The 24,566-nt window shown below is 41.0% G+C and overlaps 1 protein-coding gene across 1 annotated transcript in view; it reads left to right on the top strand.

The window, feature by feature from the left end:
* Positions 1 to 13,049: 13,049 nt before the first annotated feature.
* Positions 13,050 to 24,566, top strand: part of GASK1B (golgi associated kinase 1B) — a 44,567-nt gene continuing 33,050 nt past the window's right edge. Inside the window, exon 1 of the mRNA XM_047090716.1 lies at positions 13,050 to 13,947. Coding sequence (XP_046946672.1) covers positions 13,050 to 13,947 — 898 coding nt within the window. The remainder of the gene's footprint in view (positions 13,948 to 24,566) is intronic.

Below are 24,566 nucleotides of genomic sequence, written 5' to 3'. Positions count from 1 at the left end.
TAGAACATCTTATTTTATACAGAAGTGGGAATCGTTATGAATTTTTTTTTCTTGTTTCAGTAACAAGATTATAGTACTTTATAGTATGGCATACTTTAATGTTTAAAGAATAAAAAAATGCAAGCGAGCACCATAATACACTTGAAAGAAGTGTATTTATTTCACGGGCCCAAGTGTATAACTTTCACAGGCACAAAGTTCCCTGTTTTAAGCAAATCTAGCTAACCCTCATTGTCCATTAGGACTATTTCATATATGCCATCTTACAAATAAGCAACACTTTACAAAAGGCTCTTATCTACTACCTAGTTCTTAGAATAAATGTGTTTATACTTTGAACAGTCATGTCATGTGGATACTATAAAGACTATAGCATGCTATAGTCATGTGGATACTATAAAGATTACTATACTTGATGCAATTTATTGCCTTCTGTCATGATTTCTTTAATCTCTTTTTACAGTGATAAATGACTTTCTAAAAAGTCTGAATCTTGTAAGTACAGGTCACCTCCTGGTTAAAGCTGGAGTACTTCTCAGCAGCTAAAAATGTGATGGGCAGCCATTTTTCCTGGCCTTCTAACGTATGATCCAAACAAAGTTTACGCAAGTCAGAGAGAAGGATAAAGTTTTCAAGTCTTATTTTATGGAACTATGGGGATTCCAGCCAAATTTCTTCTGACAAGAAATTTTCAGTTGCCTTTGGGGGAGATGACCACTGGCAGCCTACTATTGGAGACATTTGGTGCAGGAAGCCATTGACTTGCACAGGTGTATGGGAAGAAGAATGGTCAAGCAGTAGCCTGGGCTAGAGGAAGTCCAGTGTGAAGTGAGATGTGCTCCCAGGTGCAAAAAGTGGCCAAATAGCATTGGACTGGGCTTCTCCAGGTGATCAAGGCCAGCAGTGGTGACTCTGTGGTGGCCTTGTGGATGGCACCTATATCTCTTTATTTCTTGTCTTTTCTCTTCATATTGGTCATTTTCTTTTGTTTTTAGCATGCGTATAATTTTCAGTTGCTTTTCAGATTATGAATGATAAACTGTAGAGGCTTTATAGAATATTCTTCCAAAAAGTATTAAGATTTTTGGTCAAAGAGTTACAGTGAATGACCTTGATCCAGTCAAGACTTGTTTTTCACCTTTGTTATGCCTATTTCCATTTTGCTTTTATTCATAGGGGTGGTCATTAGCCCTAGGGAATGCCTAGGTCTCAGCGCTTCAAGTCTCTTCCATCTTGAATAACAATCTTTTAACACCCTGGTGCTGTCTGGTTGCTGAAATCTACCTCAGTTCTTGAGCTTTCTGTCTGCTGTTTACTAATTTATTCAGGATTGCCTTGCACATTCACAGTTCAGAAGCTGACCAGCCATTTGAGGGAAATTTGAATGCAGATTTTTGGGCACTCCCTCTGAAGTTCCTTTCTCTCCAATATTTTGCTTCTCAAATCCCATCTCCTTGGGCATCCCCAAACTCACTCTCTGACTCCTCAGACCTAGCAGCCTGCTGCTTTCTTATTGAGCTCTTCTCACTCTTGCCAACACTGGGAAAGTGCCCTCAGAAAAATTCTGAGTAGTGCACCTTGTGTGCTTTCTTTTCTCAAGGATTCTTGCTGCTCAATGTTACTTGAGCTAGCTCTCCAATGCTTTCAAAGAATTTTTTATGTTTTCCCAACTTTTAAAGTTATTTTTTTTTAATTTTTTTTTCAACATTTATTTATTTTTGGGACAGAGAGAGACAGAGCATGAACGGGGGAGGGGCAGAGAGAGAGGGAGACACAGAATCGGAAACAGGCTCCAGGCTCTGAGCCATCAGCCCAGAGCCCGACGCGGGGCTCGAACTCACGGACCGCGAGATCGTGACCTGGCTGAAGTCGGACGCTTAACTGACTGCACCACCCAGGCGCCCCTAAAGTTATTTTTGGTATAAGATTTAGTTCAACATAAGCTACATTATTGGGTCGAGCGCCAAAAATTTTATCCATTAAATTTTAATTTCAACAATTTGTTTTATCACCTCTGAATGGTATTTTATTTTTATTTTTATTTTTTGAGAGAGAGAGCATGCATGTGAGTAGGGGAGAGACAGAGAGACAGAGAGAGACAGACAGACAGAAAGAGAGAGAGAGAGAGAGGAAGAATCTTAAGCAGGCTCTATGCCCATCATGGAGCCTGACTTTGGTCTCAGTCTCACGACTGAGAGCATGACCTGAGCCAAAATCAAGAGTCAGATCCTTAACTGACTGAGTCACCCAGGCACCCCACCCATGAATAATATTAAAAAAACTTTTTAAAAATATGTCCTCATTATTTTTAATCCCTTTTTATTGCATGTTCACTTTGTCTTCCTTTAAACATTTTATATATATATATTATATATATATATAATATATATATATATAATAAATTTATATGTGGATTCTGACAATTCTAAAATTTCTGTTTTTTTTTTCCTTCTTTGCATGCTTAGTGATTTTTTATATTCACCTCATATAAACTGACAATAATTTGTGGAAGTTTTAAATTTGAGAATCCTTCCTTTTTAGAAAACTTGTAAACAGTGGATTATATATGTTTTTCCTTATTTATTACGGGTCTAGGCTTAAAGTAAGAAGGCCTTTGAGTATCTAGCTTTACATACTGCTGAGGCAGAAGTTATATATTTTAATCTCAAATTATGCTTCCCATGGAAAATTTAGAAAAGTAATACAAATGTTTAGTGATATAGTTAGATTCACCAAGCTTCTTAGACATTTGAAAGCCTTAGCTACAGAAATTCCAAACCCATCTATTAAACATTTATTTAAAAAAATTATGTATTTGAGAGGGAAAGTTACCTACTTGCTAGCAGAAATTCAACCAATTTTAAAGGATTTTTTTTTCTTTCTTAAGGAAAAGAAAAATGCCTTTTCCAGGATCCAATAAGAGAATAGGTGAAAATAAGCTTTGGTTCAGTTTGAAATTTATGATGGATTGGTAGGTAAATTATTCATTAAATGAAAATGAATAATCTATGAAACTAATCAAGCCAGTCTAGTACCATTACTTGGCAGATGACAAATTTGGCCAGATTAGAATTGCCATATTTGATGCTGGGTATAGGCATGATCTAGAAAACAATGGGAAGACTTGAAATCTGAACGTAGAAGATGTGTCTATTAGATGTGGGCAGATTCTAAGGGTGGTACATGGGCAAGAAGGTGGAGAACTGACAGAACTAAAAGTTTTTAAAAGCAATCCAGTCTGGAAGGTCGGGTCCTACATGCTGCCCGATTTGCTAGACCACCGAGTATCTTTTTGGAACCCAAAGTAGCATGACTAATTTTAGCAGAATATACTCCTGCTTAATTTTGAAGTCTTTTGTTAAGTACAGAGGGAGATAGTGAGCAAATCCTGGATACCATGCTTCATTGGTAACTTGGTAAGACTGACCACTATTTCTTGAACCTGCAATTATGTATTCATCAGTGTTTTATTCCATCAATGTTTTCTTTCCCTGGTCTCTTTAGAGAGTGCTTAGTCATTAGCATCATCCTTCCAAGAAAAAAAGAGCAAGTACATGGTTTACAGATGGCTACCTTCTTTCTGGGTTGTCACATGGCAGAGACCAGAAAAAGGAGGCAAGCTCTCCTTTGTCTCTTCTTACAAGGGCAAAAATTCCATCATGAGGGCTCTACTTTCGTGACCTAATTACTTCCTGGAGTTCCCATCTCCATTTATATCATACTGGTAATTAGAGTCTCAACATATGAATTTTGAAGGGGCACAAACATTCAGTTAATAGCCCTTACCAAAAGCACCTAGCTAAGAATATTTTGTTTACAAATTCCTCAACTCAGTGGAATTAAATGTAGATCTATTGTCATAAACTGTATTTCTGGCTGTTTCTATATTATGAGCCATTAGTACAGAGATAAAAAAAAAAAAGGAGTGTTGCCTTTGAGCTGATGATTACTTCAATCAAGTTTGCTTTATTGCCCAAAAAACTGCAAAATAATGTGCCTTCTTAAACCAAAGCATTGGTAATTTCCTATGGAAAAAGAATTGGGGTGTGTTATATTTAGGGAAATGACATGTTCATTCTCATACAAATATTTAGTTTTCTTCTGTGTGTCACACTACTTTGTATCTGCTCATTTTTTATGTTTCAGAAACCCATTCCAGGCTTCTCACCAAAGCTTTTTGGCTTATAATTTTTGTCTATGCTACACATTATGTGGCCATGGGAACCCTAGAACCGCCTTTGGAAAACAGTGTGATTTTCCTATAAAAAGTGTCTTTATGGGTACAGATCTGGCGACGGCCTGCAGAGGATTTGATTTCTTCCTGTAATTTTCCTTAGACAGTCCCTCCACACCCAGGAGTGTTCCTGGTTTTCATTCTATGGTTTGTGAATTTTTGTCACTCTCAAATTTCTTCTTTTCCCGGTATCTACATGCTATGACCTTGCTTTGAGAAAGGGCTAGAATCAGTACGGCTGGGTAGGTGCGGGTGCCTGACTGGGCAGAACATATGATATTAGCACAGTCTGTCTTTTCCAAACCAAGGAATGAAGTGTCAAAGAGGAAATGAACTCTCATAAAGAGGAAAAAAGTACAGAATAACTTTACATAAATTACAAATGCTGTTTTGACACTTACGACAACTTTTTGCTCTTTTCTATTCTTCCTTTTTTGGCATTTTCCTATCGTCTTGCTGGCCTGCCCTGTTCTTTTTGGGGTTCCTCAACTAGAGCCATGGTTCTCAAACTTTAGCATACATCAGATTATCTGGAGGGCTTGTTACAATACAGATTGCAGACCCTCTCCTCCAGAGTTTCTAGTCCAGTAGGTTTTGGGTGGTTCAAGGATTCACATGTCTAATAAATTCCCAGGTGCAGTTGATGCTGATGGTCCAGGGCCACATTTTGAGAGACGATAGTCTGGAGATTGTGTTTTATCATCTTAACATTTTCATTCATTTATTCATTATTTCATTCACTCACTCATTCAGTCAACATTTATTGGGATATCACTACCCTTTAGTGGGTCTTTAATAAATGGTAAGTTGTTGTGCATTTCCCTGAGTCTCAGCAGCCTACGGGTACCAAGCACTCTTTAGTGGGAGGACTTAAACTGCACAGACTCTTAACCTCTCCTGCATAAAACAAGACCTCCAGCACCTCTCAAACAGGCATGCAACTGTGTCACAGATGCCAGGGTTTGTCACTCAAATGCTTATCGCCCAGTCGTTTCCAGTTACCACATTCCAGCTTCTCATGGATGTTTTCTGTCTGTGCAGCTAGTAAGGGTGACTGACTCACTGCTGAGCCTGCTGTTGCTGCTGCTGCCTTCCACGTGAAGCATGAGGGTCCGTGCCACGGGTGCCGCCTACCAGGGCTCCCCAAAATTGCCAACACCTTGAAGCGGTCAGGAAAATGGGGTCATCCCTGATCCTGCTTCACATTTCCTTGCCTGGAAATCACAGCGGGCTGCTGATGCCTCAACATATCACAGAACAAGATGTGAAAATATATCCATCTGTGTTTGTCTGTGGTTATTTCCTGGGGCTTGAATCTACAGGACTGGGAAGGTGGGAATGGGTGGTTGGGCAGACAATGTGATATTAACACTTTCTGTCTTTTCTAACCCGGCTTCTCTATCAGTTCATGAAACGTGCATGTGCAGTTTTCACACCCCAACGACTTCTCAGATATGCAACACATGTCTGAATCGCAGTGGGGGGACACAGCTGAGTCTCAGAACGGCTAGATGCAAATGAAAAAAGGACCCCAAATTTCTGTCTAGCTTCTTCCTCTGTACTTTTAAGGTGTTTGTTTATAATCCCGTTGCATTTCTAGAATGCCAAATTTAATCTAGTCTAGCCAAGGGGACTTCCTTCCACTGAATGTACCTTGCAGCTTCTTTCTTTTATACAAACTCTGCCTTAGGTGAGGAGAAAAGAGATAATTTGTAGCTCTGCATAATTTTCTGCAAGGAGCCCAAGGATTCAGATGGCTTTATCCAATCTTCACTCATTGACATAGGCTCAAATGGTTTTGGTTTTCCTATCCCAAGCCACAAATTACCTAGGGCTGGCGTGTCTGTCCTCATTTCTGTCTGTGGCCTGGGAGTGGAGGTGGGAGGTAGGGAATTGAGGCCTTCAGCACCCATGGCTGAAAAAGAGGAGCTTAATTGTCTAGACTGTCCAGGGGCTTTTAGAGGGACCTCAGGGAGTTTCTGATTTACCTAATTCTTCTCTGACTCCATGATGACTCTGCATTCTTGGGGTTTAGAACTATAGAAAAAAAAATGCTGGCTATTATAACATGTGTAAATCATCTAATTATCCAGAAGGGAAATAAGAACCATATAAATATGCTCTTTCAAATTTATGTCAGGTTGGCTGTCATACATTTTATTTGTTCCTTGTATTATGCTCTCTCCATACAAACATTGCTTGGTTTCTGGTCATGTGGCAGGGGCATCCTGACGCAGACACAAGTTTATGTAAATAGAACAAATCCTCCCAGGGAAATGAGGCTAAAGGGATGATTATGGTAGATTTCCACAGCAGGAAAAGGCAAGGAGGCTCATGTTCCTCTTTGCCAGGTATAACAGTAGATAGAGGGGAGAATACCCAATGCAATGAAACGTCAGGCCCTTCATCCCTTGGAAATGTGCCTATGTGGTGCCCTCCTGGTCACACGTGAGAGGTCAAGTTATGACACTCAGCGTCACTTCACAGATTTGTAAGGCGGGCTCTGAGAAGACAGGCAGTTTTCTTTTCGAGTGTTTCTTCTACCTACAGCAAGTGGATATGGGTCGACAGGAAAGATGTCCTTAGGAGTGACTAAATAATCTAACATCAGATGAAAGTGCACATGTTTTTAAATCAAATATAACACAATAACTGTAACTTCTTTTGCATATAGTTTTAAAGACAGATATAATATAGAGCACAATTTAAGGAACTACAAACTTCTTGGTAGCAATCAAACACCTTTATGACAACATTTCAAAGACTATAAGCCTAAGGGTTTTTCAGGGTCAGGACAGGCCAGCTCGGGGATGCCCAGGCCTGGTGTTAGAATGGATAGCAAAAGTATTAGCAAATTCTGTATGACAAGCAAGACAGAGTGGGTGCCCAAGAACCTAGGCTAAAGCCAGGATTATAGTTCTAGAGGGCTATAGGTCCTAGAGAGTCAGGAAAGTTGTGAGCAAGGGTTAGGAACCCAGTGGAAGGATCTGGTCAGCACAGATCCAGGAACGAAGTGTCCATTTGTAGTAGGTGTATAATCTCTGTAACAAGCACGGGCCAACAAGGAAAAGCTTTAATACTTAGGTTTTCAGTGACTGGAGTCCTCATATATTCCTTTTCACTTTCTGAATGGCTCTGAGGAGGTACATGAGCCTGAGCCCACAGTAGCAGCAAAAGGTACATGTGACAGGAGTGGGGAAATGAGAAATGTGAGTGAGAAATCTGGAGCCCTATGCACTGCCCAATCTGGTCCTGGAATTTTCCCAGCTTCAAGGAGAACCAGCCTTTATTGCGTTTGGTTCTTACAACTGGAAGCCTTGAAGGATTTAAAGATTATTTTACTGCTGATGAAACCTAAGACTTATCACTTAACTGCATAAAGGTGTTAATTTGCTTCTGAACCCAGCCATTTCACTTTTAGAAGAGTGAATTATAAATCCGCACATTGGAAGTTTTTCAAACTATGGATTGCTGGGCTCTACCTCAGACCAATTAAATTAGAATCTCTGGGGAGGTGGATGGGGCCTAGGTGTCTATATATTCTAAAAGTTCTCAATGATATTTTTCTTTAACTTTTTAAATTTAATTTTAAATGCTGAAAGTATCATAGACTCTTCGTTGTAAATAAAAATATGTAAAAATTATTACTTCTCCTCCTTTTCTAGACAGAGGCAGAGCATATGCAAGATATAAAGAATATAAAAAGACTATTTGTCTACCTACCACCTCTTTCATAAATCATAAATGGATAGCCAATAGATTGTCCCAAGAGAAACATCCTTTCACAAATATCATACAGGTCAAGAAATCAAATGCTACGACAGGCTCCAGTTCCTGCTCATGTTGCTTTTCCTCACTACCTTCTCTTGCCTCCAGAAAGGTATAAAAAGTTTCCCAGGGAATTAAAAAAAATTTTTTTAATGCTTATTTTTGAGAGGGTGGGGAGGGGCAGAGAGAGAAGGAGACGGAGGATCTGAAGCAGGCTCTGCGCTGACAACTGCGGGGCTTGAACTCATGAACTGTGAGATCATAACCTGAGTCGAAGTTGCACGCTTAACCGACTGAGGTACCCAGGCACCCCAGAGTTTCCCAGGTAATTTTAGTGAGCCTTATAATTGTCTTTTGGGGTGCCTGGGTGGCTCAGTTGGTTAAGCGACCGATTTCGGCTCAGGTCACGATCTCACGGTTTGTGAATTTGAGCCCCGCGTCAGGCTCTACACTGACAGCTCAGAGCCTGGAGCCTGCTTCCGATTCTGTGTCTCCCTCTCTCTCTGCCCCTCCCCTGCTTGCACTCTGTCTCTCTCTCTCAAAAATAAACATTAAGAAATAATGAAATAAAATAAAAAAATAAAAAAAGAATTGTCTTTTCACTTTGTTTTCCTCATGGATTTTTTTTTTTAATGGAGAGAAAGTACTTTACATATGAGGATTTGATCAGTCTCTCTGATCACATAATATTAATACCAGTAATAAGTATTTTGAGTGTTATATGTACACGCACATGTTATAGGTATGTGTGACTCTTATATCGTGGTAACAAATTTTCATGCCAGTACTCATTCAAGGAATTGAGGTTTATTTTTCCAAAACAAAATTAAACTTCTCTCTTGAGCCACATGACACCCGATGGTAGAATATACCTTTCTATTCAGTGTCAACAGTGACCATGAGGAATAGATTGCCACTGCTTCCCCCTTCTAGAATGAGGCTCCACCACGCCAAGGGAAATAGGTTGCTGCCTTGGGAAGCCAGGGGTTGCTGAGGCCAAAGATCGTGGTTGTGTGTATCGGGCCACTTGTGGGCGATATATACAGGCCCAAATGAGAAAGCCACCGTGTTGGCCATTTTAAATGCTGAGAAACAGCCTGAAAAGAGATGACCTCAACAGAACAGAGGGCTACCAGATCCCAAGGGACTGAAGAGACATCAACAGCCAGCGGGAGAGACAGTAATAGGGGTGTTTTTTTAAAAAATTTTCTTTTTTTCAACGTTTATTTATTTTTGGGACAGAGAGAGACAGAGCATGAACGGGGGAGGGGCAGAGAGAGAGGGAGACACAGAATCGGAAACAGGCTCCAGGCTCTGAGCCATCAGCCCAGAGCCCGACGCGGGGCTCGAACTCAAGGACCGCGAGATCGTGACCTGGCTGAAGTCGGACGCTTAACCACCGACTGCGCCACCCAGGCGCCCAATAGGGGTGTTTTTGAAGCAACTGCAGATGCCCACCAGATGATCAGCTTTATATACCTGCACTAAAGTCCAGAGACCTTATAAATCAATTCACGACAATGTAATGGAGTAGCAACACATTTCTACTGTTACTACTTTTCTGTTCCCACTACCCTTCAACTCGGGAATATCCAGAGAGACTCGAGTGGGGTGAGTGGGCATGTGGGTGAGGAATTGAAGGTCTTAACAGGAAAAAAAAAAGCAATCCAGGATGAATTTTCCCTCCCCCTTTTCAGTAGGTTTTGGCTATGCTTTTTGAGGGACAGATGATTTCTGGAAAAGGAAAAGTTAAACAAAATTTGAAAATTTTGACCCTGTTTGGATCAAACATTTTGATCAGGTTAGGTGCAGATTATGTGTGTGTGTGTGTGTGTGTGTGTGTGACTAAAATGAGTGGAGACATTTTAAAAAATCCAAGTATGACGAGAAAAGTCATATTTGGGTTTTTTACCCAAGGGAGTGGAAAAGCACTACTAAGCCACAGAGCAAGTTTGAATAGGCAATGGGGAGAATGATGAAAACTGTTTTCTGATTACATCTGACAGACAGTCGTGTCCACTGTGTTGGTTATATCCACATATTGACTATACCAATAATTCAATGAGTGTGTTCCTAAATCTACCATGATACCTCCCCTGACCCCCTGCCTCCTTGGTGCAATGGTGATTCTTGTTAAGATGCCTGGGCTAGGAGAAGGGCCTCTGAGAAGTTCAAAAAAGTGCTAGAGGAATAAAGAACATTAACTAGCATTTCAAATTGTCATTCCATCACCGCTATCTCCTTTAACCATTACAAGAAACCAATGGGGTACGTGCTGTCATTAGTCTTCTCTTAAAGACGGAAAATGAGGCTAGAGAGGTAAGGCTACCTGTCACAAGGGACCACAGCTAGGAAGAGAAGAAGGGCTAGAAGCCAGGCTTTCACTCTCTGGAGCCCATTCTCTAAATATCCTACACTTTAGCCTCTACTAATCTCTCTTGTGGCTGTAAGGGGAAGCAATGCACTGGTCTTCTTCTAGTAAAAAGACCTTTTTTGGGGAGAGTGGCAGCCAAGCAAATTTACTAACTCATGCACCTCTCATCTAACTCTGAAATGTTTCTTCACTAAAAATTAAATTGCTTTAGAAACAGCCAGCAGAGGCTTCTGTTTGTTACAACCTGGCGTCTGCTTTTAATTTGAGGTGCACTTTTAATTTTGAGAGGTCAGTTGTTCTTCTCGATGTGTGAAAATAATAATATGGTTATAATAAAGCAACGCTGTCATGGCTTCCTTTCAAGAACTTAACATTTAGCACCGAGAAAATAATCTTGTGCTCATGGAAGTGAGCTTTAAGAGTTTTGGAACACAAAGAAAAATGCTTTTGGAAAAATGCTTGAATTCTCATGAAGGTTAGCCAAAATCCACAGGTACTTCTAGGCCATTGTCAATAGTGGAATTGTTCCTCTCCTTTCTCTATGTGGCAGAACTTTTAAAAAAACAGAGAGGTCTGAGTTCGAGTGCTAAAGTAACAGTTGTATTAGAATTTTTTGGCATTTTATCACTTAGAAGATTGTTCTTTCCTTTTCTCTATATTTTAATTCCCTGATCTTTTATTTCTTATTGCATTGTAAAATGTAGTAGTTTTAGGATTATATATCATACGCTAATCTCTTACCCCCTCCCCACCCCAGGATCCCAAACTTCTTTTCCAGTGGGGAAAATGTTTCCTGTAGCCTTCCTGCCTTCTGACTCTATTTGCCATAGAAGCAAAAAAAAAAAAAAAAAGGAGCTTAAATGACACCCAGAGGTCATCAACCCTACCTTTGTGCCAGGACATGCAATCTCCCCAAGCCAATTACTAACCTGTTTTTAAAACAACCTCCAATCAGAGAGAATCCTTGACTTCTTTTTGTGAGCTGTTGCACTGTGCAAGACCACGCTATAAATGTCTTCGCCTATCTGTACGTACTCTTATCTCACTGTTCTATTTTTTTCCTCGTGGAAATTAACCCTTTCTTACCTTTTTATAAACCTGTAGGCCCCTTCTTCTCAGAAGAGTTGGCAGACACATGTTACTCTGTAAACAGTCAAGATGGTAAGGTGAGTCGTAGTTCTGGGAACCTGGGTGCTCTAAATCCCCAGCTACGTGGGAGGGACAGCAGGGCAACGGGATTCCTCATTTTATAAAGTATTTATCCGGCTGCTGCCAAGCAAACACTCCCAATCCCTTTTTAACTTAGGAGACTGACATTTCTGAGTCTGTTTCCAAACAGGACACTAGAGGGCTCCCAGAGGTTAAGAATAAGTGGAAAATTATTTGAATGAAAACTGCTTCTGTACGGCTTTTGTTGTTCCAGAATTTAAAATCAAAGTTTATTTTTTAAACTATTTAAAAAAAAAAAAAAACTTAGGCATCTGAAAACTTGGATAGCAGCAGCCAGTTCACAAGTAACTGTTTTGCTTTGCAATCAGTAGTTTTCAAGGGAGCTTTTAAAGCTGAGCTGAAATATTTGAAATGTGGAACACTCTTGACCATGAAATATGTTCTACTTACATGCTTCAGCCTTTAAAAGTTCTTTGCATTACAGTCAGGGATTACATTCTTCCTGGAGCCAAGCATGGGGCCAGCTGTGTAAGTAAGGTTGCTTGTGAGTTCTTCTTTTTCATAATGTGAAAAAATAGAGCTTAAGATCCCTTTATTTTCTTTCAGCTGACTTTTGTGGGAAGAAAGGGAATGAAAAGCAGTCGGATTTGTGTTTTGTGTGTGTGTGTGTGTGTGTGTGTGTGTGTGTGTGTGTGACTGAATCAATGTAACTTCTGTTAAGATATATGGATGTTTATGGTTTCATATTACAATAATTCCTAATGCAGGATGTTGAAACATACTCTGAAGAAAAAACTGTACCATCAGATTAAGATAATATGTTTCTGAAACTGAATGTTAATACTTGATGCTTCTGCCCAATTTGTAATGCAGGACTTTAAAAAGTAAACACGGGATGGCAATAGATTGTTTTTAAAAACTACCTATCACTTGTCTTAAATTATTTCTAAATGTCAAAAAGGAAAAGCCTGGGTTGGTCAAATGTCAATACATTTCTTTCAGAATCAAATTAAATGACTCCAGCTACAAGTTATAAAATATTCTTGGATTTTAGGGCTTTGTTTTCATTACTCTAAACTGAGTATCAAATCTATACATCTATCTTGTGTCTATTTGTTAAACTCTCTTTAAAAAAAAAACATTTCATGGTGGTGATATTTATGAAAGGAAAGGGTTACTTTTTTTTTTTCCTTTACTCTTGAAGAGGAACTGAACTCCTCTGAGATTGTGACTCAGTTAACTCTGTTTCCATTCATTCTCAGACGCAAGCCACACTTCTCCTCGGGGAAGCTGATAGGAGTTTAAAAGGTTTGTCGTGGCGAGCGTCGGAAACATTCCCAACTTCATCACCAACGCTTTACACTTCCACCTTTACTCTACCCACTGGAGACCACTTATATACCTAAGCAGAGGCGACAGCTGAATTCAGGAAACCATGCATCATGTCAGCAGGAACCAACGGCAGACTCTAAAGTCTGCTCAACATGTGGATGCAGCAGAGAAATGACCTGTCCAGACAAGCCAGGGCAACTCATAAACTGGTTCATCTGCTCCCTGTGCGTCCCGCGGGTGCGTAAACTCTGGAGCAGCCGGCGCCCAAGGACCCGGAGGAACCTCCTGCTGGGCACTGCCTGCGCCATCTACTTGGGCTTTCTGGTGAGCCAGGTGGGACGTGCCTCTCTCCAGCAAGGAAGGGCAGCAGAAAAGGGGCCGCACCGGGGTCGTGACACCGTCGAGGCGCCCTTCCCTGAGATACCCTTGGATGGTACCCTGGCCCCTCCAGAGTCCCAGGGCAATGGGACCACGCTGCCGCTCAACGTGGTGTACATTACCCTACGCTCCAAGCGCAGCAAGCCTGCCAATATCCGTGGCACAGTGAAACCCAAGCGCAGAAAGAAGTATGCAGTGGCATCTCCGGCCCTGGGGCAGGAGGCTTTGGTTGGGCCATCCCTTCAGCCACAGGAAGCTGCAAGGGCAGCTGATGCTGAAGTGCAGGGAGGAAACCCGGGCAAGGTTGGGGAACGACCCTGGAGGTTGATACGGGGTTCAGGGGTGCAGGTTGGTGGCTCAGATTTTCAGCGGCCCGAGACCAGGGAGAGCAACATCAGGATCTACAGCGAGAGCGCCCCCTCGTGGCTGAGCAAAGAAGACATCCTCAGAATGCGCCTGTTGGCGGATGGTGCCGTGGCCGGTCTTCACCCAGTTTCCTCTAAGAGCGGAGCCCGCTTGCTGGTGCTGGAGGGGAGCGCCGCTGGCTCTGTGCCCGGCTGCGGCCCCAGCCCCTGTGGACTGCTCAAGCAGCCCTTGGACATGAGTGAGGTGTTCGCCTTCCACCTGGACAGGATCCTTGGGCTCAACAGGACCCTGCCGTCTGTGAGCAGGAAATCAGAGTTCATCCAAGGTAACAGCTTCACATGCTTCGTTATTTGCAGCTGTTGGGGATTCGGGTTGATTTTTCTCTTTTCCCTCACTCTCCTTTTCGAAATGATTTTCTCCACCCACGTTTCACATTTGGACAGCAGCAGCATGTCTTTCCATACGTTTGGCATTCTTTACTTTCCCAGCTTTGGGAGGATATGAGAGTTCCAGGGAAATGCTGTACTCAACATGCAAGAGTAAGCCCACACTGTGTAATCTTTGCTCTCCATTTCCCTCCCTGCACTTCCCAGTGGCTTATTAAATCTAATTAAAGCCAGTGGCAATTTGCATGATGAGAAGAGGAAGCGGGGTGGAGGCAAAGAACTTGCTGACAGTCAGGCATATTATTAGAGAGGTTACTATGGAAGTAAGTAGAATTTCATTCGTTAGGAGTTTTTGAAAGGAAAGGGGAAATGGGTTATCTTTCTTCAGCAGATGGAATCTTCTTAAAAGGCCCGGAGCCAGACCATGTTAGCTTCGACCCTTTGATTCTTTTACAGTGGATTTAACCTCCTTATTTTGAAGAGAAAATGAAGCAAAAAATAGGTAATTTGTTCAGTATATATGCTAACTAGCCCTACGGTTTCTTCAAGCCCGTGACTGCAATTTATTGAGCCCGATTTCTAAGACTCTCTCAGGTGACGGATGATTTGGCAGGTTCTGGGGATATGTAGCCAGTCACTTTAGTTGCAGGCAAAGGGGCTGATCTGCGGCCATGCTTATGCCATATAAAGGATATTCTCTGAATCCTGAGGCTGTTCCAGGCTTTGAATACCAAGTAGCGTGGGTCAGTGGCTCGTGTTTGCAAGCAGAATAATGCCAGAAATTGCCAGTATGAATCTAGGTTGGCCCAACAGGCTAAAAAGGACCACAAAGGGACCATAGACTCAAAGAGTATTTTCTTGCTTTGTGTCATAAAATTTAGCATTTTATGGAGCCTGGACTGGAGTGGATTAAGATTCTTGGGAGTGGCCAAGAACTAAACTGCATTTCCAATGACTTTAGCATTGTAATTTAGTCTTAAAACCAGTACTTCTTGAAGTACCAGTGATATACTTGGAAGTACTTGGTATTCCTTACTTATCCTGGTTCATGTCTAAGTGCTTCAGATTCACAGGTATGTTTCGATGTCTCCAGTTCACAAAATAGTCCATCATGATTGTGCTGATACAACTCAAACATTTAACAAAAGGTTGGTAAAAGCTAATTTTTATTGGGTGCTCGCTGTTGGCCATGCACGATAATAATTGATTCATACAATTCGTACATGCCTTGACTGTATGTTTCTCACAACAGTGCTGTAAGGTAGATACCACTATTATTTACATTTAGTGGATATGAAAATTGAGACTTATTTAGCCAAAATAATCGGCCTCAACTTCCACAGCTAGTAAATGGCTAAGCTGAGTTTCAAACATAGACCCGGCAAACTGCAGAACATAAGCTCTAAACCACTGGGCTTAGGTGACTGTGTTACTTATTATCCAAAGTGGAACACCCTGGAGTAAAAGAAGATATTAGTGGGCATTGAGATAATGGGTATATACCAAGTCTGTCTTGGGCAAAGCAACACATAGCATAGAGTGACTCATTATCCTATACTGTCATTCCCTATCCTGTCATAAAAGCCCCTGTGTAGAGAAGGTGAATTCTTGAATAGATCCTGAGGCATAGTACCCCAATATGGCACTCCCCTGGGATGCTCTTGGATGAAAGTCCAAAGAATAAGATAGTGGGTAGGAACTTGGAGCTGTTACCAACCATGGGACCCAGAAATGTTACAGTATCTCTGTATGGCTCAGTTTCCTCAACTGTAAAGTGACAATAATACCTGCCTCATGAGGTTATTGTTAGTGAATCCATGAAAAATACGTGGAATGAGTGCTTGTCACACAGTAAACCTTCAATAAATATTGTCTACTTTTGTTACGACGCTATACACATGAGGTACCAAGCTCACTGAGTCACTCACATAGCCTCCAGTCCTCACATAGATATCATTTCTTTATGTGACATGAACAGGTCTAAAACCCTGGTTTCTTGATTGCTCAGTTAAACTTTTTCAAAACCAGGATTCCTTGAATATATTTCATTCTGTTCTCTGAATATCCAGCATTTTTGGGAATAAAGAGTGCAGTTGCATTCGATTTGAAGGAGAGGTTTATAATCCCAATATATCCTAGCATTCTTCTCTTGTTTCAGAAGTAAGTAGTGATGGAAAGAAACCAATGAGGTTGTATTGATATGACTCTCCATGTGATGAGTTAAATACCTAAGATTATATCTCAAACAATACTATATCTTTCTTTGTTTTTTCACTTCTCCTCTGTAGTTATTTAAAGACGTAAAATCAAGCCAATTTCCTCAGGAGTCTATGAGATGATTTAAATATAGTTATGAACACTCTACACAATATAATTCTACTTATGTAGGCTATTACATTGATATAAAGTACATAAATAGTTCAGTTCTGCTCATGGTAGGAGATGTATGTGGACAGTCTTAGCTTCTTGGTATCTCTCTCTCCATCCACCAATTTCTAGGCTTTTCCTGACATGTCTTCCCTTTCTTGATTTTTCTTGTACTTTTTCTTGTATTTTTTCTTGTACTTTCCTCTGGGAGCCTCTTATTCTTCTTTTGGTCCAAGCTTAGATTTGTTTCAGCCTCCCTGTCTACATAAGGAGGTGATAGATTTTATCTAGTTACCCACGACCTATTTCTGCTTCATTCTGTATCATCTCTTTGTATTTTGGTTGTTCATTCAATCATCTTTTTTTCCCACTAGGTCTGTAGATGTGTGAAGGCAGAGATATTTCCTGTCTTGTTTTATCATTTCTAGATTCTAGTGGGGAGTCTGGCCCATAGTAGGTGTTCACTAAATATTTTTGAATGAATGCAGGAATATAGTCTGAGCCTGTTCCACTGACTCCTAACAGTAAATCTGTATTTGCTTCCGTCTTCCCATACTGAGGACAAGGACTAACATTTTTAGCCCTAAACATTTGTTTTAGTACTAACAATTTTAGGCCTAGATTTCTCCTGGAGGATCTTACAAAGAGCTCATCCTAGAGGTAGTGGGAAATGTCCTTGGCAGTCTCTGTATTATGCAAATAATAACGTTGATAGAGCTTATCCTTATGAGGACCATCAATATAGTCTGCTGGCCTCACACTATAGTTATTCGATAATGTGTTTTCTGTAGGAGGAAGTGTTGGATTTAGTTTAGGTATGTATTTCTCTGATGATCTGGCTTGGTCTAAAAGTAGATATTTTAGGGGCGCCTGGGTGGCGCAGTCGGTTAAGCGTCCGACTTCAGCCAGGTCACGATCTCGCGGGGTCCGTGAGTTCGAGCCCCGCGTCGGGCTCTGGGCTGATGGCTCAGAGCCTGGAGCCTGTTTCTGATTCTGTGTCTTCCCTCTCTCTCTGCCCCTCCCCCGTTCATGCTCTGTCTCTCTCTGTCCCAAAAATAAATAAACGTTGAAAAAAAATTTTTTTTAAAGTAGATATTTTAATATCTGGGCGAGTGAGTAGTCAGAAAGTCCTGTAAGTCATCCTGTCCTAAGCGTTGTTTCTGTTCTGACTTTTGATTAATGTTTGTGAAAATAAATTCATGCTCAGTACCGTTGTAAACTCTGGGTCTAGAGTTCTTTCTTGTCTAGCAAGAAAGCGGGACACAGGATTAAAATGCGAGAGATGGCTAATGTCCGGGAAAAGACAAGAGCCCCGATTGAGGGTCCTTGTTCCATTTTTATTAGGATCGGAAGGCTTACAAACATGGTGATGCACGTGCACAAAGAGACAATGAAACTGTGAACAGTAACTCATGGACGTGAAGGAAGGGGGGTTTTGAAGATATGCGGGGTTAGGGGTTTGCGTTAATATGAAACAAGATCCTGGTTCCAGGAGAAGGTTGTTTACAGCAGACTTAGGCACTATGTCTGTTAACCTAAACTGGTCTAGGGGACAAGAAAGACAGAGCATGCAACCTCAAGGTCAACAAGGCACCTTTCTTTTGCTAATTATCTCTGCTCTGGGCAACCTTGCCCCACAGCCGGTCTATAGCCCTATTTACCTGTTTACCTAATTTGGTTCTTCCTTCCTGTGAAAGCAGCTTTCTGCCATTGTACTAAGCTGGGGGGCGTTTCCGCCCTGAATACCTAATCTTGTTTACCGCATACACCTTCATATTGGGGCCTTTGCCCTGCCCTCTCTATACCTATTTACCTAATCTTATTTACCCACACTTGGGTGTGAGCATACTATAGCTTTCTGATTCTTTATGCCTTTTTAATAACCCATCAGTGCAGGCCCAGGGAATTCCTAACCTTATGGGAACAAAAACCAAGAACATACCACAGTACCAAGAACACAGCTAGTATGTATTGTGAATCAAATATAGATATTTGGCTTATCTAAGTAAATCTTTCCAAAAAACCTGTGCAGTAGAAGTTTTTTAACCTTCACTTTAAGTCGATAAAAGATAGGGACGCCTGGGTGGCTCAGTCAGTTGAGCCTCCGACTTCGGCTCAGGTCATGATCTCACGGTGTGTGAGTTCGAGCCCCATGTCAGGCTCTGTGCTGACAACTCGAAGCCTGGAGCCTGCTTCAGATTCTGGTCTCCCTCTCTCTCTGCCCCTCCCCTGTTCACACTCTGTCTCTCTGTCTCTCTCTCTCTCTCTCTCAAAAATAAACATTAAAAAAAAATTAAAAAAAAAAAGATAGAAGAAGATTGCTCTCGGTCATGCAATGAGTTGGATATCCAGAAAGAACTTCCTTGTCTTTCCTACTTTCATCAATCTGCTTCCTTCAACAAATCCATTAAGGGCCCTTAAGGAGGTCTTCTCCCTCCATCACCACAACATATTAGTGTATCTGGTTATTTAATATAGTGAAATAGATGGCTTACACAGTGATGCACCAGTACAGGCTACGAGAGCCTCTTTTTCTCTCAAGGAGTCAACTACCCTAACCACAGCAAAAGTAATGTTGAGGTTAGGATATACTAGGCACCGTTTTAGGTACTGTTCATGAGTTATCTCATTAAATCCTCATAAAAATTTTACAAGGCGAGTACTCCATGAAAAACGTTTTGTAGACACGGCGGTGGAGGCCCAGAGTAATTACAAACTTTGCTCGAAGTCATGTAAATTGCCTGTATGTAAAAAGGATACGTGAGATGCAAGAAGAGATGTAAAAGAGAATCAAATGCTATGATTAAATGATCTACCTGCCCCCAGCCTCTCAGATTGATCTTTCCGTTGATTCAGTCCAAAGACGAAAGGTCTCCGTTACAAAGCTTGTCTTCAGGTTTTGTTTGTTTCTTAATTACTAAAACTGTTGTGGGTGATCCTTTCAGCACAGAGCCATTAGCTCAGGCTAGCTTGGGACAGGTCCTTGATTGTATAATTTGATGACTTCTATGTGATTCTCCTTGAATACAAAAAATATGTATGTGAAATTAGTGGACTCGCTGACCTTGTACTGTATACCAACCAGTTTTTGACAGATACTACTCCAAAGATAACCCAGAAAAGAGGACGGGTGTACTTGAGGAAAGGCAAGGTTGTAATTAGGTAGGGCGTGCCAGTGGTGTACCATACTACAAAATCTAGCAATTATCACTGGAGCAGATGCCTATCCTGGGCCTATCTATGTGGGAAATGCACAGTTGAATCGGAATATACCATCAAAGGGCTGTTTTTAAAAAATCATTTTCTGAAATAATAACACCTTCTTCAATTGTGAGTTTATAATGAATCTATTGTTATGCATCACACCATTCCTGTACTGCATTTGGCGTCTTATGTCTATTGTATCACTTAACCATTATATAAAGCAGATACTACTGATACTTTAAATACGGGAATCCTGAAATTCGGCAAGATTTCTGAAACTTGTCCAAGGACACACAGCTAATGAGCAATGGAACTAGAATTTGTAACCATTCTGTCTGATACTAAAGCCTCCTCAAGTTGATTCTCTTAACCCATATTGCCTCTCAGATATAACTTGGTATAATTATGGGATAGTGGCAAAAATGGGCAAATTTTAGCATGGTGATTTCTAATTTGCCACTACACCAACATGTCTACTTAATTTCTTTCTTCAATTCAACAATTTAACATTGATGATATTTTTATGCAAGAAAAGTAGGACATATCACTCTGAACATTGCTGCAAGCTTTTTGTTTTTTGTTTTTTTTTTAATGCAAACCAATGCTTACCAGATTTTCTTGTTTTACCATAAATGATCATATAGATGCAAACGTGACTGAACATAGTAGTGTATTTTCTGCCAAACTATTGCAAAAGTCTTAAATCATTTCAAAGGTCACCAGATACTATACGGTGCTGATACATTTAATTTTTTTTAACAAAATATTCTAAAATGTTTATCTAAGATTAGAAAAGCAGACTACATTCATATAAAAGTCAAGAGCATAAGAAGATCCAGCACCCCTCTGTGATCTTCGATTTAGCAGCTTTGCCCAAACTTCCCTAGCGGTCTGCACAGTAATGTGAATGAATCCCAAGGGACACCATTTTGGTAGCATTTAAGCATTATACTATTTTTCATGCCCAGCATGGAAGATGCATTATGTATGCTTTATTTTTAGAATGCTGTCTTATTGCCACAAAGCTGTCATACCGAATTAAGGTAGCCTGGTTCCAGGAATTCTGTATGTCAAGGCTGCTTAGATGACAAACTGTAGGCACCCCACCAACTTCCATATGAATTCATTGTAGATCCCTAGTTGCTCACTGTTTCCCAACTTGCATTGCCTCATTTTATTATAAAGTAGGAGAAATCCAGTATGTATTTTCCACTCTCTTTTTGAGTCCATGTGCACAGCACTGTATGTGCTGAGTGATGGGGCAGTTGCCAGAGCGGGGGGACAGCACCTGCACATTTCATGTGGTTTTAGGGTCTCAGGTGAGGACAGAAGCATTGTGTAGGGAGTAATGAGCATAATATAGCTGTCCCTACAACCTGGAAACACATGGACTCTAAATCCTAAAAATCTTGGACGTATGTACCAACTTTCTTAAAATATTTATTTGGGAGTGTAGGAATCACGTTTTATTGTTAAAAATCTGGATGGAAAAGATTGTGTTCTTTATCAGAAAAGCCCTAAGGTTTTATCTTTAGCAATCAAATTGAGCTGGTCAGCTTAGTACTTTAATTCACTGGCGAACACAAGTTTGCTGGCATCCCCTCCAAGCAGCACTCTGTTCCAATGTCCTCTTGTTTGCTCACTACATACCTTCATAGACAAGCGAGGGGACCTGGTAACCTTGTCTGCCAGGCCTCTGCACCTTGTCCCTTGATCCCACACATGGCTGCGATAGAAAGGACATGACTAGTTACCACAGCATAAAACATGCACGTGCCTCAGTTCCATGCAACTCACATTCGTCTTTTCTCCTTTTAAGAAATACATTATTGAGCACCTACTCTGTGCCAGCTGCTCTTCTAGTCATTGGGGGCTACATCGGTGAACACAAAAGTCAAGAATCTTTGTGGGGCTGACACCAGTGGCCTGTGTGAGAATTCGGTGGTCCGAATCTTTTGCCACTGATTTCAGGATCCACTCAGAACCTTCGGGATCCGCTCAGAACCTTCCTGAGCTCAAGGTTATGATCTTTCCATTAGTACTAAATCTGTTTCCATCTTTAGATTGGTCTATGGACCACACGGGTGCAGAAGGACTAGACAACCTCATTCTGATTTCAGTGAATGGACAAATATTGCAGTCATATTCAGTCGTAATTGATAGCATTTACTTTCTAGAAGCACTGTTCTAAACATGGGGAAGAAGCTGTGAGCTCTCTAATTCAAATAGCTTTGTAGTTAAGGGTATGGATTGTCATATTAGTTTTCTAGGGCTGCCGTCACAAAATACCACAGGCGGGGTGGCTTAAACAACATACATTTATTTTCTCACAGTTCTGGAGGCTGGTAATCTAAGATCAAGGTGTCCATAGGTTTGCTTTCTTCTGAGACTTCTCTCCTTGGCTTGCAGATGGCCACCTTATCTTGTTCCTCTCACATGGCTTTTCCTTTGTGTGTGCCCATCGCTGGTGTCTCTTTGAATTCTAATATTTTCTTATAACAATACCAGTGATTTTGGATGAGGGTCTACCATATGGCCTCACTTTAACTTAACTACCTCTTTTTAAAAATATTTTAAAAATGTTTTATTTACTTTTGAGAGAGAGAGGGTGAGGGCAAGGGGCAGAGAAAGAGGGAGACAGAATCTGAAGCAGGCTCTGCGCTGACAGCAGAGAGCCCAATGGGGGCTCAAACTCATGAACCACAAGATCATGACCTGAGCTAAAGTTGGATGCTTAACTGACTGAGCCACCCAGGCACTGTTTAAATACCTCTGTAAGGGCCTTATCTCCAGATACAATCACATTTTGAGGTACTGAGAGCTTCAACATATAAATTTGGAGGAACACAATTCAGTTCATAATAACTAGCAATCTAGACTTCTAGTTTGAATCCTGATTCTATACCAGTTGTGAATCAAGTGGCTGTGTGACCTGGGATAAATTAACTTAATCGCTGTGAGCCTTGTTTCTTCATTAGTATAATAAGGATGATGAGAGTGAAAATAATGATGAGGACAGTGCTTAGCTCATGAAGTTGTGCAAATGAAGTGAGTTGATGTGTAAAAAAATATTTCTAAAAGTGCCTAACACATCGTAAGGCTCAGTACATGTTACCTTTTATTTTCATCCAGGTTTAAAGCTGATTTAGCCCTTTGTGATGCGTTTGCTTAGATTTTCTTAATTTGTTTATCTGGACTAATGTTTACTTGAACTAAGTAAACAGGCACCTAACATGGTCATTTAAAGAAAGTGCTTGGAGTTGATAGTGGATTGTAACAATATCTACCATCTGGGGAACACTGAACAGTTTACATTTATTATGTCACTGAATTTCGCAGTGGCCCCATGCATCAGATATTATTAGACAGATTTTCTGTGGAAAAAAATGAGGCTCTGAATATAACCTATGTCCTCCAAAGGTCGAGAGGTCATGTGTAGTAGGGTTGGAAGAACCCCGTAACCTTGTTCTTCATCACTGTACTATACTATCTCCCATAAGCCCTTCATATCATGTGTTAGTCTCCAAGGTTGTAGCCTGGGGCTTTCCCAGTTAATCACATATTGGGATTGTAACCTGCTTTTTCCCACTGTCCCGCAGTCTGATTCCTGAATGTAGCCATGATGCCTTAACTATTCCCCTTCTCATGACAGTGATCTGGGGTCAGGAGGAGAGAGGCCGGTGGGTCTTTCCACCACCCCCATTTTCATTATTCCAGTGACTCACAGGATTATGGAAACATGGAGTGACTATTGAGCACAAGCTGGATAGAACCTGGTCATGGAAATCTCTGCATATCCTCACCTCCGTTTCTCAAGTTTCTCTCTAATCTTTCTTAACTCATTTAGAGTGAGGACACTGTTTACTGCAAGGGTATCACACCAACCAAACTTCGATTCTGAGACAATTGACTATTCCTTGGATCTTCAGAGCTATAGATAAAACTTGAGGGATTCTGAAAAATTCATTCATTCATTCACTAACATTTTTTGAATGCTTGTTTTCATGCAGACATCATGTCAAGAGATGGAGGTCCAAAAGTGATTAAGAAATATTCCCTGTTCTCACAGAGCTCTCTCAGCTTGGAGGGTAGCAACAGCTAAGCAGATGTATCATATAAAATGGGTATAATAAGACTGCAGTGGAGATATTTTTAGGAGAACTTGCAGGCATAGAGAGGGAAAATTTAGCCCAGAATGTGTGCATAGGGTGGTGGGTGGAGCATTGTAAAAACTTTCCAGAGAGCTAATGTCAGAACTGGATCTTAAGTCGCTGTGGGTGGAGTGAGAGATGGGGTGGGTGTTGGAAGGGTAGAGAGAATAGAGGTGTGGAAAACTTGTGAAGGCAGAGGTGCTTAGGAAACTGCAGAGTTCAGAAGGAGACTAGGGTTTGGGAGGGTTGTGGGTGGGGATGAAGTAAGATAAAGCTGTGGTCTGTGGAAAGTGGCTGGGTTTTATGTCATGTAAGGACATGGACTTTATCTTGCAGATAATGGGGAATCATTGAAGGGTTTGAAGAAGAGGAGTGATATGATGAGTTTTGCATTGTAGGAAGGTCACCCTGGGCAGGAATTCATGGCTCTTTTATCTACATTAATAAACACTACCTTATTATCTACATTAATAAATTGCCCAGGACTGGGTCACCCTAATGTGACCAGGACTTTGTTCACACAATATGATTGTTGGTGGAGCCTGGCTCCATCATACCCCCCCCCCCGGAAGTCACATTTGATTTCTGTTTTCTAAATGGAATATCGAGATAGGAATTTTCTGGGAGTTTTAATTTATACAGTGGCAGTCCAGAGCAGACCTAGAAAGCAGAAGTTCCTGTCCATTAGTCTGTTCAGAACAGAGAAGGACACTTTGTTTTTAAAGGAGAACTGATGATTTAGATTATTTAAGTAGTTTGTGATGGAGGAAGTCACAAGACATTTTCCTTTCCTGCTTCCTCAGCTTCACACTTAGCTAACTCTTGAGGAAATATGG

The sequence above is a fragment of the Lynx rufus genome, unplaced genomic scaffold (assembly GCF_022079265.1).
Source record: "Lynx rufus isolate CCGP_SWC_20201006 ecotype Redwood Valley unplaced genomic scaffold, mLynRuf1.p SCAF_3, whole genome shotgun sequence".
Taxonomy (NCBI): domain Eukaryota; kingdom Metazoa; phylum Chordata; class Mammalia; order Carnivora; family Felidae; genus Lynx; species Lynx rufus.
This window is presented reverse-complemented; position numbering and strand designations above follow the sequence as displayed.